Source organism: Podarcis bocagei (genome assembly GCF_964188305.1).
Source record: "Podarcis bocagei genome assembly, chromosome: 10".
NCBI lineage: Eukaryota > Metazoa > Chordata > Lepidosauria > Squamata > Lacertidae > Podarcis > Podarcis bocagei.
Genome location: NC_138135.1, coordinates 28,162,469 through 28,182,051, shown reverse-complemented (window position 1 = coordinate 28,182,051; position 19,583 = coordinate 28,162,469). Strand labels below are relative to the sequence as shown.

Genomic DNA, 19,583 nt, shown 5'->3' with positions numbered 1-19,583 from the left:
TCTTTGGCCTGGCTGCAGTGCCCCAATTGTGGCAACCAGGCGTTGGCTTTTACCTGCTCCGCTCCCCCTTCTTCTCCCCCCTCAACAGCTCCCACCATCCCTTGCCATTCCTTCCTCTGGGGGCAGACTCTGGCAAAGTGGCCTGGCTGTTGGCAGAGATAGCATTTCCGGGGGCCCTTTCCCTCCTTCTTAGCTCCCTCGCTGGTTTTTGAAAATGCGCGCGCGCGCGCTGTTCCGATTTCCATCGGCTCTGCCGGCGGGAAAGCTGGCTCAGGAATGTCTGGAATGCGGAACTCCTTCCAACGTTCCCCTCTCCCTTCCCGCCTCTCCAAGGCTCTTGCCTCCTGCCGCGCTCCTATGGTCAGCGCAGATTTGGTCAGCTGATCCATAGACTCCGCCCTGGGGCTCCGTGCCAGCTCGTCTTTCACCCCCGAAGAAAGACCTTCTTCAAATAGCATTTGAACGGGTGCCGCCGATAAATCCCAACTCAGTCTGTGAATCAGCATGGTAAACTCAGTCCAATATTCACGGACAGATCGACTCCCCTGCTTACAAGCCATTAGCTGTCTGCGCACCACCCCTTCCTCAATATCGCTGGAAAACATGATATCCATTGCACGAAAGAACTTCATTGTGTCCTTTAGTATGTCATTGTGCGTTGCCATTAGGGGTCGAACCCAGTCTCTAGCCCCTTTCTCAAGATGCCCAATTACAAAAGCAACTCGCGATTCCTCATCAGGGAACTCATCGAACTGCACATTAAGGGCATATTGCATCTCTGTCCTAAAAGCATGGTAGTCCTTGGGGTCCCCCCCAAATTTCTGCACCAATCCTGGTACCTTTCTGGGGAATTGAGTGGCTCTCCCCTTCTTGTCTGCATCCTGAGCCCTTCTCTCCTCCAGCCTCGCCGTCTGCAGGGCCAGTTGAACCTCCAACGCTCGGTATCTATCTTCCAAGCTTGGACCAGCTCCAGCCCCTGCTCCTCCGGTTCCGGTTGGTTCGCTCATGATGCCTTCTCTTGCACAGGCAGCGTACAAAGACTGTCGGACTGCTGTGAGGGTTTGATTAGCTGCTTGTGCGTGAAAACGCGCTCCCTCAGAGTTTGTGCGGCCCCACAAACCTCCGTGTGTGACGGAGCTCCTCAGACATGTCTGCTCTAGTCACTAGTAGAGTCCGACAGTGGCTGCCTGCGGAAGCGTTTCCAGCAAAGAAGTTCCTTAACGGAAACGCGTCTCCTGGACTCACGGCGTGACAGTTTCCTGCGAGGTATGGGTCTCCCTATGGGAGACTCCGATACCTCCCCACTGTTCTCGCTGGAAGCCTCCCTGAGCCCTCCCTCCTGCTCGCATTCCCTCAGAGACCCACTCCTCCCCCTGCTGGTCCCTGCTTCAGCAGTTGAGTCTCTTTCATCCTGCCTGAGTCCCTCCACCACCTGATGCTCTGATGGCAGTTCCCTGACAATTAATACAGCTGTATGTACAATCACATTAATGTTTGTGGTATTTAATCAATGTACACAACAGCACTTATTCTCTTGTACTTGTTACATACTTTTAAAAAGCAATTTGAATGTTATGTGCACCAAGATTTTTCTTGTGATAAACAAAACTATGAATAATTCCTGATATACCAGTTCTACTTCAGTAATACGACTGGATAAATCAAATTCAGAAATCCAAAGAGAAATTAAGGTGAAGAGCATTTTGGAGAAAGTGGGAACTGGAGATTTTAAATATGTTAACCAGCACTTTGAATTGGGTCCAAGATAAACCAAGAGCCAAGGGTTATAAAGTAGTGGTTTGCTCTAAATATGGGTTGTTGTCGGCACAATATCTTGCACCAGTTGTAGTTTCTAAAGATAGCCAACAATAGATATACATGCCCATCTTCCTTTAATAGATCTTGTTGGTTTTCCAGACCAACACTTACCACTCAGCTGTATTGTGCAAACTAATTGCCGGTTTTGAAAAGGGCAATAGCTTTGAATAACCTAGGAGCAAAACAGGTGATAAAACAATTTCATCAAATGCTGTAACTGTTCTATAAAACATTATTTCTGACAACAACAACAGCAACAATTTATTATAAAGAGGACTTTGTTACAAGGATTTTGCTGGCTAATTTTGTTACAATTTGACAGAATATGGATATAAACTGTCGGAAAATAAGGAACAACAATTTGTACCCCACCCATCTGGCTGGGTTTCCCCAGCCACTCTCGGTGGCTTCCAACAAAGACCAAAAATACACTAAAATGTCACACATTAAAAACTTCCCTGAACAGGGCTGCCTTCAGGTGTCTTCTGAATGTCAGGTAGTTGTTTATCTCTTTGACATTTAATGGGAGGGCATTACACAGGGCAGCGCCACTACCGAGAAGGCCCTTTGCCTGGTTCCCTGTAGCTTTGCTTCTTGCAGTGAGGGAACCGCCAGAAAGCCCGTGGCGCTGGACCTCAGCATCCGGGCAGAACAATGGGGGTAGAGACGCTCCTTCATGTATATTGGGCCAAGGCCGTTTAGGGCTTTAAAGGTCAACACCAACACTTTGAATTGTGCTCAGAAACATACTGGGAGCCGGACTTCCGGGTTGGCGCCATCGCCGAATGGCGGACTCCCTCCGAGCTCCGGAGGGAGTCTGCTCGGCAGGGGCTGGGTCCTACCGCACCGGCGACGCGGGGACCCTTAAAAACCACGGGCACGGAGCTCGTGGACATGGGGACTCTGCTGGCACCGCTAGCGCCCTCCCGATTCGTGAAGGAGCCTTTTTAAAGGCTTCGGATCGGGTGCCGGGGAGTGGCGTGGTGCTTTGAGTCTACTGCTTCCCCTGCCGAGCGCAGCCGCATGCCATTCGACGGAGAGCGCTGACTTCTTCCATTGGAAATTCGGACTATCAACAACAACCCGTGAGTAATTGGGAAACCGGGTACAAAAGGAGAAAAAAAGAAATTTTTTTCGGATTCGGCACGAGCGGGGGTGATCTAAAAAGGAAGTCAGTCCCCCCCCGATTGTAAACATTCTAAAACAAGGACTGGGTAACCAAGATCGAAAGAGAAGTTTATTGCTGATAAAAATCATTAATTCCACGATGGGAAATTACAAGAACTGTGCTGGAGGAGAAGAGTGGAGGGTGAGAGGGGAAATGCAACCCCCCTTGGGAACCGGGGCGATTCGTAGAGCCTGGCGAAGAGAGACGGAGACTTTGACAGCTGTCAAAGTAGCTGTCAAAGCTGTAGAATATAAAGAGGACTTTGTTACAAGGATTTTGCTGGCTAATTTTGTTACAATTTGACAGAATATGGATATAAACTGTCGGAAAATAAGGAACAAGAATTTGACTTTTGGATTAGAGGATACAAAGTTATTACAACCCCCCTAGAGGGGTTTTGGGACATTACAAGTGGTCGTACGTGGAAAATCACTCTGGGATTCGCACAGGACTTATCTTCTGGGAAAGCTGCAAAACTGAAATAGTATTTTGTCTACAGAGGTGTTTACATTAAAAGGAGACAATAGAATTTTCTATTGAAGAAAGGAAGGGACTGGACGTAAGTTTTTGTTCCTGAACAACAAACCTCTGTAGAGATACCAGATCTCGGAATAAGAACGTTTTAGCAGCTGAACAAGACAAGAAACCTGAGAAAGTAAGGAATAAAAAGAACAAAGGACTAACTACGACACGGAAAGAACAATGGGAGGAGCAGCAAAGACCAAGGAAATTAAAGGCCTCTATTAGACTGGATTTTTGAAGTTAAACATCATTAAAATAAATAAATTAAAAGAAAACCGGCAAGATGGAATGGGAAAAAATCTGGCCATGGACTTGAGACCTCCAGGCTGACAACATATAGACTGATGGACATGGGGAATTCAAACCGGGGAAGGGAGGGGGGAGTTTTGGAATCCAAAGGCTATGTAACCATCTTTTTGAACCTTCTTATATTTTTTATCTTCTATTTCTTTATATAACCTTTGTATATCATGGTATTTTGATTTGACATGTTTAAAAAAAGGGAATTCGTGGAAGGAAATTGGGGTAGATCTTGGGGAAAAATCTTTTTTCTTTTTCTGTTAACGATGAGGGATGATGGTAAGATTGTATAATTTAAATTGGTTAATGGGTTAAACATATTAAGTTTTAAATTGGGAGTGAGAGCTTGTGGAACCAAATTAATGAAAGGGGGATATAGTCGGGAGGGGGAGGAGGGAGTCCTAGAAAGAAGGTAACGAAAGTAAGGCTTTAAATATATTCTATCTTTTCTTTTCTGTTATATTTCTATATTATTGGAAACTCTAATAAATATGATTTTTTTTAAAAAAAGAAACATACTGGGAGCCAACTTAGGGCATTTTCACAAATGGCATTGCAATCACCCACTCTTGTAGACAGAATAAAGTTCCCCATTGGTTAAAATGCACAATTAATTTTAAAGCGTCTCATGTTCACTTTTTATTCTGCATTTATCATCATTTAGAGTTAATACACTGCAAATCATAATGTGCTCTTAGCACTTCTAACACACTTAGGTTGATAAGTTTACATCAAGAGTTAGCTTGGCCTAAATTTGTCCCCATTATCTTCTAACACTAACTTAATTTGGGCCATGAGTACACTTACTCTGCATGTGGTTTGAAAATGCAGTCTGTAGAAATGAATGGCTATGCAAATAAAGATCCAGCACTACTAGCTCTTAAAACGTGGGTTGTATTTGTCATGATACAAAAGGAAAGGGTTGTGGGCATGTATTGTAAACTTTATTTTGCTCATTCCATATTTTGCCAGCATCTGACATCTGTATTCATTTTCTGGGGTCTCCTAATGGATTACTTTCATCTGCTTTGTTCCAAGAGTAATACTCAATTTCCTGAATTTATAGGTTGCAATAAAATCCATCCGTAAGGACAAAATTAAGGATGAACAAGATATGGTTCACATCAGACGGGAGATTGAGATCATGTCATCTCTCAGCCATCCTCATATCATCACTATATATGAAGGTTAGTGACTGGTATTCTTTTCATCATCTGTACCATTTACTCATTCAGTTCTAAATTTCTTATTTCCTTTTACATCAGGGGTTCTCTATAACCTTTTTTCCCTACCTACTTGTAAGAAAATGTGCTTATTTGTTTAATATCATAAAAGTTCATTGTACACGAATATTAATGTAGTAAAAAATCTTTTCCATTCCACTGTGTTGATATGGTTGATATATACCAGTCGTTATGGTGTTTGGGAACCTGTAGGAAGAAAATTGGGAACCTGTAGGAAGAAAATCAAGTGCTCATTTTGCTTCTCTACCTGAGGAGGTGGGGGGCTAGGTTAATAGGATTTTTTTCCCAGCTCCACCACCAGGACGTTCCATTCAAAAGCATTCCATTCCATTACTGTTGCATTTCCATTTTGTCAGGTTACTCTGGCAAAAGTGTAATAGGTAGTTGTCACGGAAGCATCTTGTCACTATATAGCTGGCAGAGGAACTGTGATGCAAAATCTGGCACTGATTACGTATTCACTGTCCCATAAGTAAATGAGGTGATCTCACTCTAGATTATTGTTATGCATTTTGAGTTTTTATTTTGTTTATGTTGTAAACTGCCTTGTGAACTTCATCTGAAGGGAGGTGTATAAATTTCATAAATGATGATGGATATGTGATGGTGGTGGTGGTGATGATGATATTGTAACCAAAATTTTCCTAATGGTTCCTGAGATCACAGAACAACTTTTCATCTAAGTCTGGGTACAGCTGAGCATCCTTTTGAATCAAGATAGCAGACTGAACTTTTCAGAACTGCATGGATTTTTTGATGTCTTAGACTTGAGCAAGTCTGCGGTTGCTAGTATTTAATAAACAAAAACTGTCATTCATTGCTGACCAGAAATACCATTAAGTGTGAAATAATCTGCTAGCGTTAGATGCAGATTGAGAAGAAAGGCCACCATGAAGTTTCTCTTTAATCAAATGTGGTGCACTGAGGAGGGAATTGGCATGTCTTTGGGCCTCAGTGGAGGTATACTTTTGTGACTCAGCCACACTGATGAATAATGGGAAAGGGGCATATTTTAACCTGCAATTAAAGCTTTACCTATTACGTAAATCAGTTAAAACTCATGCAGCCTTAATGGAAACCCTATTCTGACAGCTGATGCCAATGATTTAAACAAGAAATTGCTTGGAATCATGTTGCAGTATCACATATTGAGTTGTTCAAATACATGTTCTGTTAGTTGAAAGGAGATGAATATCTGACTTTTTTATTAAATAAAATCTTAATAGAATTTCTAAACAGGGAAAGGGAGGACTTCTGCGCCAGCACAAGGGTTGCAAATGGAGCACATTTTTCTGAATGTAGACTGGAACTACCCAAACACACACACACACACACACACACACACACACACACACACAGCGCTGCAGTTGTGTGTCTCTACCGTGCAGTTAAACTACTGAACAGTCTGAATCCATGCAGAGTTGGGCATGGCCAATCTTACTGATTTCAGTGGTGTGCATAACAACATAGGAAATGGCTGTACATTTAAAGATAAGCAAAAATAAAAGAACACATGTCAAAGAAACCCTTTCCTCACCACCTTAATTATTAGCCCAGGAGCAGAAAATATGGTCGTACAGCTGTACAGAAGTACAGCTTTCTTCTTACACAGTGAATGAGTTTTGTCATATATTTCATTATTTTCAAAATATAGCAGCCTCAGCCCCTCTTGAATTCTTAAGCAGCATTCTTTCCTTTAAACATTTGAAGGAATACTGTAATCTTTTTGCATTGATTCATCAGCCAGTAGTTTATCCTAGAGAGAGCTTTTATGTAACCTTTGCATCAGGAATGGAGAAACTGACCCTCCAGCTGTTTGACGCCCACTCCCACCAGTCCTAAACAGTATGACCAGTGGCCAGGGATGATGGGAGACAGGACCCATTAACATCTGGAAGGCCAAAGGTTCCTTATCCTTGTTTTAGAAGGCATTGGGTGGAGATGAAGAATCTATGGCCCTTCAAGTACTACTGGACTTCAGCTCCTAGCATGGGATAGGTTGAAGGTTGGTTCATCCTGGAGAAGAGTGACTTATTCAACATCTTTATCAACGACTTGGATGATGGACTCAAGGGCATCCTGATCAAATTTGCAGATGACACCAAACTGGGAGGGGTGGCTAACACCCCAGAGGACAGGATCACACTTCAAAACGACCTTGACAGATTAGAGAACTGGGCAAAAACAAACAAGATGAATTTTAACAGGGAGAAATGTAAAGTATTGCACTTGGGCAAAAAAAATGAGAGGCACAAATACAAGATGGGTGACACCTGGCTTGAGAGCAGTACATGTGAAAAGGATCTAGGAGTCTTGGTTGACCACAAACCTGACATGAGCCAACAGTGTGACGCGGCAGCTAAAAAAGCCAATGCAATTCTGGGCTGCATCAATAGGAGTATAGCATCTAGATCAAGGGAAGTAATAGTGCCACTGTATTCTGCTCTGGTCAGACCTCACCTGGAGTACTGTGTCCAGTTCTGGGCACCACAGTTCAAGAAGGACACTGACAAACTGGAACGTGTCCAGAGGAGGGCAACCAAAATGGTCAAAGGCCTGGAAACGATGCCTTATGAGGAACGGCTAAGGGAGCTGGGCATGTTTAGCCTGGAGAAGAGGAGGTTAAGGGGTGATATGATAGCCATGTTCAAATATATAAAAGGATGTCACATAGAGGAGGGAGAAAGGTTGTTTTCTGCTGCTCCAGAGAAGCGGACACGGAGCAATGGATCCAAACTACAAGAAAGAAGATTCCACCTAAACATTAGGAAGAACTTCCTGACAGTAAGAGCTGTTCGACAGTGGAATTTGCTGCCAAGGAGTGTGGTGGAGTCTCCTATTTTGGAGGTCTTTAAGCAGAGGCTTGACAACCATATGTTAGGAGTGCTCTGATGGTGTTTCCTGCTTGGCAGGGGGTTGGACTCGATGGCTCTTGTGGTCTCTTCCAACTCTATGTTTCTATGATTCTACGGTTCTGCATCTGGAAACATTGAAGACTACTGGTTAATGGATGTATCGAGACTTGCTGGTGTGAGCACTGTTTTTTGCTGTAAGGTCTTTATATCAAGATTCCAAACACTTGCTTTCCTTAAACAGGATCCATGTTTGGGTACCCTTTTGACCTTGTTTGGCTAAAGGTGATTAACCTCTGCATTTGTCAACTCAATGTCAATACAAACCACCCGTTTTCAATGGTGGCCAAAATCCACATGTATGTAAACAGGCTTTCTTGTTTCAGAATTCCTTTTGTAACTTGATCAAAATGAATTTATCTCCTGGATTATCTGCAAGAGGCAGATCCACAGTTAGGAATCAGGAGAAATTCCATCCTCTCCACAGGACTCTAATTGGCAGCCTTTTGACTGCAGCTGGAAGGGAAGTGCTTTCAAGTAATTTTTTAAGGACTGAGTAGATTAAGCTGACTTTTCCAGAAGTGTTCTGATTTTCAGAACATAAATTTTAACTTAAAAAGCAAAGCTCTTTTTACCTTTCACCCCCTGAAATCCCTATGTTCAAGAGTTAAATTTTTTTGAGCAGGAACATTATTCTGTGGACTTGCTAACCTCAGAATAATGTCCCATCTGGCAGCACTTTATTTCAGTTTAAAACCTGAAAACAAATGTAGCCTGAAGTTCCTTATTCCTACACAGCCATACTAGCAGTTAGAATCCTTTCAGCCCTGGAAATGTCCTTCTTAGTTCCATTGTATGATGGCTGTGTGAAAAATAAATGTTTAAAGAAGCTAATATGTGCTAAATGGTGCAGCAGAAATGAATTCAAATCTAAAGTCCTGGCCTTGTAGTGGATTGATAAATATTCCCGTTAATGTGAGACTGCCCCTACGTTCACATGATGAATAAACCACACTTTGCTGGATTTGGTACCACCGTAATCAGCCATACGAGATCCAGTATGCTACTGTCACAGGAAGATGTAAAACCAAATTGCCAGAAATGCATACCCCCATAATTTTGTATCTATTTTTATGCTTTGAGCAAAAGAGTAAATGCAAGAGTGTAATCCAGATTTGGCAAAGACCAAATCTGGAAGTAATTTGTAAGTCTCAAAGCATGGTCTGAAACCATTTGGTGCAGCAACCTTGCTAAGGTTAAGCTAGTCTGGCTCAGATCAATGCCTGGAGAAGAATAAGCAATGTCTGCCTAGGAGCCTCTATGTACATTGTCTTAGGATCCACACTGGAGAAAGCTGGGATACTAATGATGATACCAACAACACCAACCATTAAAACAAAATACAACTAAAAGCCATAAAATAGCAATATCGCAGTGCAAGCAATTACAACCGCTAGAGCAAACCAACCAGAATCTCCAAAGTGCTGAATGAAAAGAAACGTGTTGATTAGGCAATGGAAGCCCCTCAATGGTGTTGCCACTCATTCTCAGGGAGCACATTCTAGAGTCTGGGCATGATAATAAAAAATGCCCTGTCTTTGGTCCCAATACAGCATGCAACATGCAACAAATGGGACTGCAAGAAGCACACCCACCCACCCTTTCCCACCAGAGCAGGTTGATATGGAGAGAGGCACTCCATCAAATACCTAGGTCCTAAGTTCTTCAGGGCTTGGCATGTTAATAATAACAACTTAAATTGGGCATGGTAACATAGGCAGCCAGTGTAGATAATGTAAAACCAGTGTAAGATGGCTCTGCACTGGAGGACTCCTTCATACCCTGGGGTGGTATTCTGGACTAGCTGCAGTTTCTTTACCATCTTTAAGGGTAGCCCTCCATAGAGTGCAGTGACTGATATCACTGATCTCCAAACTCTATGATTACCATACCCAGTGGCTTAGATGTCAAATAACAATGGGGGCAACATGGGGGGACCCTGCAGCATTACTGCCAGGGAACAAGGTGCTGCTCTGTGGAAACAGTTGTCCAGGTACCCAGTGGGGCTGAGATGTAGATCGTTTAACAGACTGAAGACTACTTCACATAAATGGAATGTATGTATAAAGTACCAGGCTCATTAATTTATATGAAGATGGCATGTTGAATGTAATTCTTTCTGTTGCCATTCTATATTTTAAAAATGAAAAAACCATATACCATTCCTCTCTGAATGCCCATGGTCTGATTCAGAAGTGTCCTTTCTCTAACTGACTAAAATGTGTATATAAAAACAACAAAGATGTGGAAACTTTTGACATTGTCCTCAGTGTATTCAATGCAGAATGCCAATTGTTTGATTTTGTTACTTTATCATTAGCAATACCATCTAACTACAGTTATCTAACCCACTTCCTTTTTATTTCAGCCTTTGGCATTAGCTATATTATTTCCATTGTTTACATTTGATAACACCCAAGATTATAATATAGATTTTCCTAGAGGCTAGTGATTGGGAATTGAAGTAATATAAACTAAACTAACCTCCAGAGTCTCACGCTCCATAGTCCTTGACTTCCTTGCATTCAATATACTTTAACACCTAAATAATACTCGCTTGTTGTAAGGAGGCCAGGCTACGAAAGTGGGGGGGAAAGCTAGCACAACACACAGCTAACGCAAAAGAATTTGTGTTCTTTTCTAAATATACTTTTTATGTTATACACTGTGACCCAGCATGGGCCTCCTAGAGCTAGGCCCCATTCACATATTTCTCTTGCTTCAGGAATCTCTGAAATAAGCAGTATAACAGAATGCAGGAAGGTATCTTTTCTATTACCCAGACAGGATCTGGATAATGATGGGATCCATCATTAATTATTAATTCAAAATATTTGCAGCACTAGCCAAACTAATCACTGGAACATTCCCAACTGCCTTTTTGGGGGGCGGTGGGAGGCAGGAAAATCCATACAACCCAGTACAGTATTCTGCATTTAGTTGAGGCAGTCTCTGATTCTCAAAGTAAGGAGAATATCCTTTATGGCCACAATTAAAGATTAGAATAGCCACACTGTAGCTCAAGTACAAGGGACAAGGGACAAGTCAAGGGACGCGGGTGGCTTGGGACGCGGGTGGCGCTGTGGGTAAAACCTCAGCGCCTAGGACTTGCCGATCGCATGGTCGCCGGTTCGAATCCCCGCGGCGGGGTGCGCTCCCGTTGTTCGGTCCCAGCGCCTGCCAACCTTGCAGTTCGAAAGCACCCTCGGGTGCAAGTAGATAAATAGGGACCGCTTACCAGCGGGAAGGTAAACGGCGTTCCGTGTGCTGCGCTGGCTCGCCAGATGCAGCTTGTCACGCTGGCCACGTGACCTGGAAGTGTCTGCGGACAGCGCTGGCTCCCGGCCTATAGAGTGAGATGAGCGCACAACCCTAGAGTCTGGCAAGACTGGCCCATACGGGCAGGGGTACCTTTACCTTTACCTTTAGCTCAAATACACTCAGATTTAGTGGGGTGGACTTCACATGCAATGCAATTTTAATAGCTTCCAGCTTGAATCCAGTAAACTGGATTATATGATTGGGTAAACTGGCAAAGATCATGCTAGTACAAAAAGGTGTGTGTGTGTGTGTGTGTTGTGCTTGATTTGGTTGGCTAAATAGCACCATTCTCATTTCTCCCCTAAAATTATGCTTAAACTTAGTATGTTTTATTGGATTTGGATAGTATGTGTTAACAGGGAAAATATTTGTCTGTGTGTCTTTAACTTAAGACTCCTGCAATTTAATCACTTACTTAACAAGGTTTTTTTTGGTTGTTTTTTTATATCAGTGTAATTTAAAGCAAAGGGACATGGGTGGCACTGTGGTCTAAACCACAGAGCCTAGGGCTTGCTGATCAGAAGGTCGACGGTTCAAATCCCCGCGACGGGGTGAGCTCCTGTTGTTCGGTCCCAGCTCCTGCCAACTTAGCAGTTTGAAAGCATGTCAAAGTGCAAGTAGATAAATAGGTACCACTCCGGCGGGAAGGTAAACGGCGATTCCGTGCACCACTCTGGTTCACCAGAAGTGGCTCCCGTGGCCAGTAAAGCGAGATGAGCCCCGCAACCCCAGAGTCGTCCGCGACTGGACTTAACCGTCCCTTTACCTTTAATTTAAATCAAAGGCCTAAAAATGCTTTCCACTTAGATCTGAGTAGATGGCATACAAGTGATTTTAGATCTTATGAATGGTTTTCCATTATTCAGATGTATTTTTTTTTAAAAATATATTCTTTAAACTGAGTAGTTTTCAGATGATTTTATTGAATGAGAAGGTTATTCTATCATCTGTCCCTAAAATTAAAGACCAACTCACTTGCTGCTCTGATTTGGCTGACCTTTAATAAAAGACCACTTTGTATCATTGCAAAGGTACTTCTGTCTGCTGCTGTAAGGAGGGTAATAAAAATACCACTTTATGGAAAGACACCAGATGGAAGGAATGTCAACATACTGGAACTAATTTAGGAGATTGCTCTGATATAGAGCAAAGGCATGAGGAGAATTCAGATGGTTCCAATGTGAAGAGATTGGCTGCCTCTCTTAAAACAACAAACTAAAATTCTTATCCTGGGGTTACATGTAAACGGAAAGCATTCAGTCCTCAAGGTGGATGTCGGTTTAGAAAAATACCGTACAACTACAGCTTTTATTCTCAATTTAGGATTCCAGAAACAGAAATAAAGTGGGACGTGGGAATAGTTTTACTCCCATTTTAAACATATACAAACAAACAGTTGGGAAAAAACCTAGCCAGTGTATAAAAAATGTAGCCAAAATAATGTATAGCTTTTTTCTTTGCTTTTCTTAGCTTGTGCTTGTCCCATCAGTATACACATACTGTTTCTACCTTTTCACATATAAACTCTTATTTTCAGCTTGCCTCACAAGAGTTTCTACTTTTTCATGAGCAAGTATGTTTTTAAGAGGAAAATTATGCCTCATTGGATGCAGTGAAATTCCAAAGTTCTGAACAAGAAGAGAAGTCTGTGTACTAGCAAAGTTTCCTTCGAAGTTTGGAGCTCCGAATAGAAGCTGAACTCATCATTTCAAGCCTTCTAAATATAGCTGACAAAATGCATTCAGGAGTTATGATAGTACAAGGAGATGTGATGGAGAATAATGGATTGAGAGGTTACAAAATGTACTTCAGTTCAGACACATCTTTGGTAATGAGCATGGAAATTCTTCCCCAGTTTTACATTCTTTATCCTATAATAAAATCCCAAGTCAAAACCACCTGGCCACAAACATGATTTTTTTTAAATAAAAAAAATACCAGTATCAGAATAAACAAGCACATTTATTCTTAGAATCAAGGGGAGGAAGTTAATATATTGGTTGTTTAAACATAAAACACTTTCTTCTAGTTGTATAAAGACCTAACTTTCTACTGGGAAGCATCATGGCATTGAAAGGTACACATACACACTCCGCAGGGAAACTGCATACAGAGCTGAAGGTTCCTGCTTTAAGCCCCAGTGGAAAAAAAGATATTTCTAGGGAGAAGACGTTCCAGACATGACCTAATAGCACACCTTCCTATGCAATCTTGTCCAATAGTGAACCCCCTGGAGGAGGAGTAGTCTCTAGGGGTCTCGTAGAGATTTTAGTCAGAACTCACAGGACCCTATGGGGAAAAGTGTGATCAGACTCTTTCAGGTGAGCAGGTTCATAGCACCTTTTCTGAATAACATGCTGTGCATCATAATTGCTGACTCCCAGTTGTGGAATGGTTCAGGGTAGTTTTTCTTTGTCTGGCATTTCCATTTTAGCAAACGAAAAAGCGGGAGAAAGCCAAGCAGCCGTTCCTCATTAAATTTGTTTCTGTGAGCAAGGTGGTGGCAGCAACTGTACAGAACTACTTTAGAAACTGTCCCAGCTTTCGAATTACCTGCATTAGAATGGCAGGTCATAAATCAAATGTAGTAAAAATACAGAGGGAAATAAGCATTCCAAATAGTTATACTGAAGCAATTAGTCTATCATCAGCTTAAATATTAGGTCTTAAAAGGGCATAGCATTTATTTATCTCATAATTATTTGGAATAAATAATACTGTGTCTAAACAAATGCATGTAAGTGTTAGGGGAATACCAGAACATCTCTCAGTGTAGTGTTATAAATTACAGTATGGCATTATATGAGCATTGCAGTGATATCTCAAATTTTATGGAACATATGTTTAGCATGATGAAAGCCCTTCTCCAGGTACTGTTGAGGAGAGACCATAGCTGTGTGACACAACACTTGCTTTGCATGTTGAAAAAATAAGTTAAATCAGGGGTAGCACTAATTAAAGTATTTCAAGTAGCAGGGCCAGCTCTGCCAGAAATCTTGGAATGCTGTTGTCAGTCAGCGTAGATAGTATTTGCATATATGTGCAGTGCCTAGTATATTCTTATATAGTATTGCAGCATTTGCATCTTGGAATAATTAATTCACTCCAGTAAAATAAAAAGAATGTAAACTTCAGTGGCAACAAAGATTTCAGCGTGTGGCCCCAATACATTTAGTATGTTCTGTTAATGACAGCTGAACTACTGTACTGTATAGTGACTAAAGTAAAGGTAAAGGGACCCCTGACCATTAGGTCCAGTCGTGGCCGACTCTGGGGTTGCGGTTCTCATCTCGCTTTATTGGCCGAGGGAGCCGGCGTACAGCTTTTGGGTCATGTGGCCAGCATGACTAAGCCACTTCTGGCGAACCAGAGCAGCGTACAAAAAACGCCGTTTACCTTCCTGCCGGAGCGGTACCTATTTATCTACTTGCACTTTGACTCGCTTTCAAACTGCTAGGTTGGCAGGAGCAAGGACCGAGCAATGGGAGCTCACCCCGTCGTGGGGATTCGAACCGCCGACCTTCTGATCGGCAAGTCCTAGGCTGTGTGGTTTAACCCACAGCGCCACCCGCGTCCCCTGTATAGTGACTAGATTGTGGCTAATGTGGTGTTCCAGATCTAGAAGGTGATAGATTTTTTTCTGTGCTTTTACAATTTTGTTAAAAACTGTACCTTAGTCATTTTTGTCAGTAAGGACTGGAGTAGGGTGATAAAATTACTTTAGCCTATCAATTTTGATGCTGCAGTCTAATCCGTCCACAGTCACCTCATATAGCTTCCAAAGTTCATTGTTAATGAGGATGTAATCACTGGAATGAATCAGTGCTTCACAAGCTGTTAGACAATCCTCTAGTCAGCAGCCAGTGTTTATCTGTCTGCTTCCTAACTAACACACACACACACACACACAGAGAGAGAGAGAGAGAGAGAGAGAGAGAGAGAGAGAGAGAATTTTACTGAACATTGTAATGGGGCAGAAAAAAAACTGCAATCCTTTGTCTTCTACAAGTGTGAAGAGACATATGCCAAAGCCCATGAAGCTACAGGCTTATTGTTGAGAACTTTTTGTTTCGCATTCTTTAAATGTTCATTGGCTGAGCCTTCCTGCAGTTGTGCACTGGTTGTATCACTAATTCTATCACTTTAGGATTATTACTGTAGCATGGAAGAACTGCCCAGTGCAACCTTGGTTCAAGGAGATGTCTCTGTATATTGTATGAATCAATAATAAATCTTTGAAGAAGTAAACAGTCTTTTCTTTATGCCACGGAACAATGTTTCCCATGTACCCGATGAATTGAGAACAGAGAAGAAAAAGTATTCTATGGCAGCTAAAGCAATTCAAAATGGATCAGAGTAAGACTGTCTGAGATTGCTTATTTATATGGGGAATTTATACCCCCCCTTCCAACAGAAGTCTGTTGGAGTGGCTAACATAAATTTAAGCCAGTAAACCAACAAAGAAACGCCATAATCAGCCACATATAAATAAAACAGGAGCTGCAGAAAACAGTAAAAGCCAGATTATAACAGTATGTAAAAACTCAGAAATGAAAGGTTCTTTTCAAGAAATGTCTTTAATTATCCTCAGTTATTATGTGATCTTCCACAAAGTACCTTTCAAGTGTTACCCACAAAAACCCATTATTTTGAAATTTGCCTTTTTCCGCTCTAGGAATGCATCAGCAATCAATCAATGTCTTGCATGTATGGACTACATGCCTGTGCTTGTAATACTTAGGTTTTCCCCTGTTGCAACAGCATGACCAAGTAAAGATGGGGTAGTTTAAATTTGTAGTTGACCTATGTTAAATAACTCATTTGCTGCTCTCAGTTGGAAATCCCTGTACTTGACTGTACCAGACCACGTTCAAACACTGGAAGTACATTAAATATTATATGGATAGTTCACTATATTCCTCTAAACCTTCTGGAACCAATGCATCGTTGCCTTGGATAAATAACAATCAGTTTCTTCAGTCTTCCTGGTAACTGGGTCTACATTGCTTTCTTGCTTCCTCTCTCCTAGCTAAAAGGATAATTGATTGAAGAAAGGGTGTGTGCTTTGTGCGAGGGAGAGTGCATGTGCAGATGTTCCAGCTGCCACAATACTGCACTATTTTTCTATCAAAATCAGTGCAAAGCAACCATTATTGCCAAACCCAGGTTCAAAGGGCAGTGAAAGGCACTCCAGGGTAGCAGCATGGAAGAAACTGGTCTGATGCAGATGGGAATTCAGCAGAGAAGAGCAATGCTCCCTCCCTTTTCAAGGCTGATTATGTGTGTTTTGTGTGTTCAATGCTTAAACCTAAAAAATTAAAAATGCAGTTGTCGTTTTTTATCTCTAGTGTTTGAGAACAAAGATAAAATTGTGATCATCATGGAGTATGCAAGCAAAGGGGAACTGTATGATTATATCAGTGAGAGACGAAGGCTGAATGAACGGGAGACAAGACACTTCTTCCGGCAAATTGTTTCTGCTGTGCATTACTGCCACAAGGTGAGCAAAGGATTAACTTATTTTGTAAATTTCCATTTATTCCCTTTTAAATACCTTAACTGAGTTTGTTTTTAAAGTGGGGAGGTTCTTGCAATCCCACATGACAACTTAAAATCCACAGCAGATTTCTGAGTTCTTTAACAAATCTTTAAAAACTGTGGTGTGGGAATATATTGAGACATTAATATTTGAAAGCCAGAGCACACTTTTAGGGATATAACTCGCCCTGTCTAAAAGCCAGAAGCTGGAAGAACTAGATTTTCTGTATGGACTAACTTACAGTATTGAGATATATTGTTTTCTGGTGCCTGAGAAGAATGAGGAGGGAAGAACTGGGGTTGGAATTGAGTTCTGAAAAGAGTTCCCCTGCTGCTTTACAGGCTTTGTGGGAGGAGAGATTCCAGTCATTCTTCCCTTAACCACACAGCAAGTGACTAATACATCTCCTGTCACTAGTTACTAGACTGCAAGTGTTATGACTGAAGTGTAAATGCAAAGACCACCCTGGTGGCTTGCTTTTTTAATCCACCCAGTATTCTCCTTTCTGTCCCTCCTCACCTTCTTTCCTTTACTTTCTTGTTTCAGAATGGTGTTGTCCATAGGGATCTAAAACTGGAAAATATTCTTCTTGACGACAACTGTAATATTAAGGTAAAGGTCATTTCTGTTCTCTGTGTATTGTCTGAAAACTTTTTTTAAAAAAATCACAGGAGCTACTTCTAAACCCATTCAGTGTCTGCAAAAGTGAGATGCAGAGACTATTTTTTTCCTGACTACTTCAGCATTACATTTTTGTATTAATGGGAGTTAAGGGAGTCACTTCAAGATGAGTAACAGCAATTAACAGGAGAAACAGGAGAATCGCCATAGAATACAATTGACTTTACAGGTGGTATTTTTGCTGGCTGCTGGGAATATACAAACGTTCTTGGTCTTCAAGGTTCAAGTGCATCCTCTAGAGCCCTCTGAACATCCTTTTGATCACATCTTAACAAATAAGCAAACCCTGTAACAAAATAAACTCAAGCAAAGCACATGTCCTTCATTAGGAAATGGCCTTGGAACTCCAGGCACAATGATAGCTTTCAGATTTGCTTTCGGTGATGTCATAACTATGTCAAAAATCCTTAGCGAAAGCATGGGAATGACCTTTTCATGCTTTCTGCCAGGAAAATAAAAATGGCTATAATACAAGATGTGTGATGCTGTTCTGGGAAATTAGTGCTGTTCCCAAGTTTCACCTTCAGCTATTTAAAACTCAGATGGTGCTTAATCATATGATACAAGCATTTCTTATATCGGTACCAAATTTCCCATGGCATGGTTTGAAAAGCAGTGACCTTAGTGACACAAAGCAGATCTGGGTTTGGTTTGTGCCTAGATAGGGGGACCACCAGGAAACCCCACATAAACCACCTTGACTTTTGCGGAAGAGAAGATGAGATATAAATAAAGAACAACAATTGAAAGTTCTGCTCTTTACATGTCATACACGCTTTAGCCTTGATGCGTGTTTATGAACACCTGGTGTATTCTTTGTTTCTGACATAGAACGTAATTGGGGCATTTATAGTTAACAACACAGTCCTAAGCATGTGCTCGTTTGTCATCTGTGAGATCAGTGGCTCACAGCAATGCCAGTGAAACATATATAAAAGAACTGATGGTGAAGAAGAAAGTGCATACCACTGAACTGGAACTTACTGCTTCTGAAAAGTCATACTGAGCCCATTACAGTGACAGAATTTGGATTTTCTCAAATGACGCTTCATTTTCTTCTTCTTTCCATCTTCTCATACCGCTGAGGCATGTCTGCTGCATTTGATATCAAACAAGCTTCCACTATCAGCCTTGATACTGTAGGCTTAGATCTTACTTTTGTGGTTTCTGTATTAATCGCAGGGACTTTCCCCTCCCTGCTGTTTCACTAAACAATATTTGTTGGCAAGGAAACACATCTGGGATTGTAAATTATTGATGTGCAGTTGAGTAAATCTGGAAGACCTCATTTCCGAAAACATTTGCAAGTGTACATTTCTAGGAGACTAGAAGTGCACCGTTTTGCAAGTTAATAGCGCTGCTTTTGTCTTTGTAAAAGATTTAACCCTGATCACTTTTTAAAAAAGATTTCCAGTGATTTTCAAAGCATATTAGAAATGTTTAGGATAGAATGAACCTATCAGTTGAAGCAGATATGTAAATGAAAATATTTAGTATCAAATGAAAATGTTTAAAATCAAATGAAAATATTTAAAATCAAACTTGCAAGTGGTCCGTGCAAAGGATTTAGCTTTCAGTTTATCTTTTGTGAAGTGGTGGAAAGAGCATGGCTCTTATCACCTTCTGTGGAAATGAAGTTTTATAGCCCTATGCTGCTGCTGCTGTTGAGCTTTCACTAGCAGACACACTCCTACACTGCACAATGACATCAGGGTATGTCATTGTTCTTCTATAATTGTAGGAAGTGCCAGCTTACATGCAAGGGAAGTCCCCACATTACCAGGAACCGGAATACAAATACCTAAACTTTGCAAAATCCTGTGGTATGAATCTCTTCCTAATCTCAATTTCAATAGTGGAAAATGACTGCTGCCTATGTTATGATGCACTTCTACACTTCTTATTAACTTGAAGTCAGCAAGAATTTACCACAGCAAGCTGCACTTTTTTTGCTCTAAACAGTTTCCCACAAGTTCTCACAGCACCTTGAAAGTGTTATTTTCTATAGCATACAATGGGCACTTAGGAAGCTAGCAAGCCCAAGGATGCAAAGGCAAAGGATGGTAATCTTTTCCTAA

At 41.5% G+C, this 19,583-nt stretch overlaps 1 protein-coding gene across 1 annotated transcript in view; it reads left to right on the top strand.

Annotated features, from left to right (window-relative positions):
• NUAK1 (NUAK family kinase 1) overlaps nucleotides 1-19,583 on the top strand; it is a 61,518-nt gene that overhangs the window by 25,933 nt on the left and 16,002 nt on the right. The window contains exons 2-4 of the mRNA XM_081210815.1: nucleotides 4,875-4,995; nucleotides 16,634-16,785; nucleotides 17,371-17,436. Of these exons, the coding sequence (XP_081066941.1) occupies nucleotides 4,875-4,995; nucleotides 16,634-16,785; nucleotides 17,371-17,436 (339 nt within the window). The remainder of the gene's footprint in view (nucleotides 1-4,874; nucleotides 4,996-16,633; nucleotides 16,786-17,370; nucleotides 17,437-19,583) is intronic.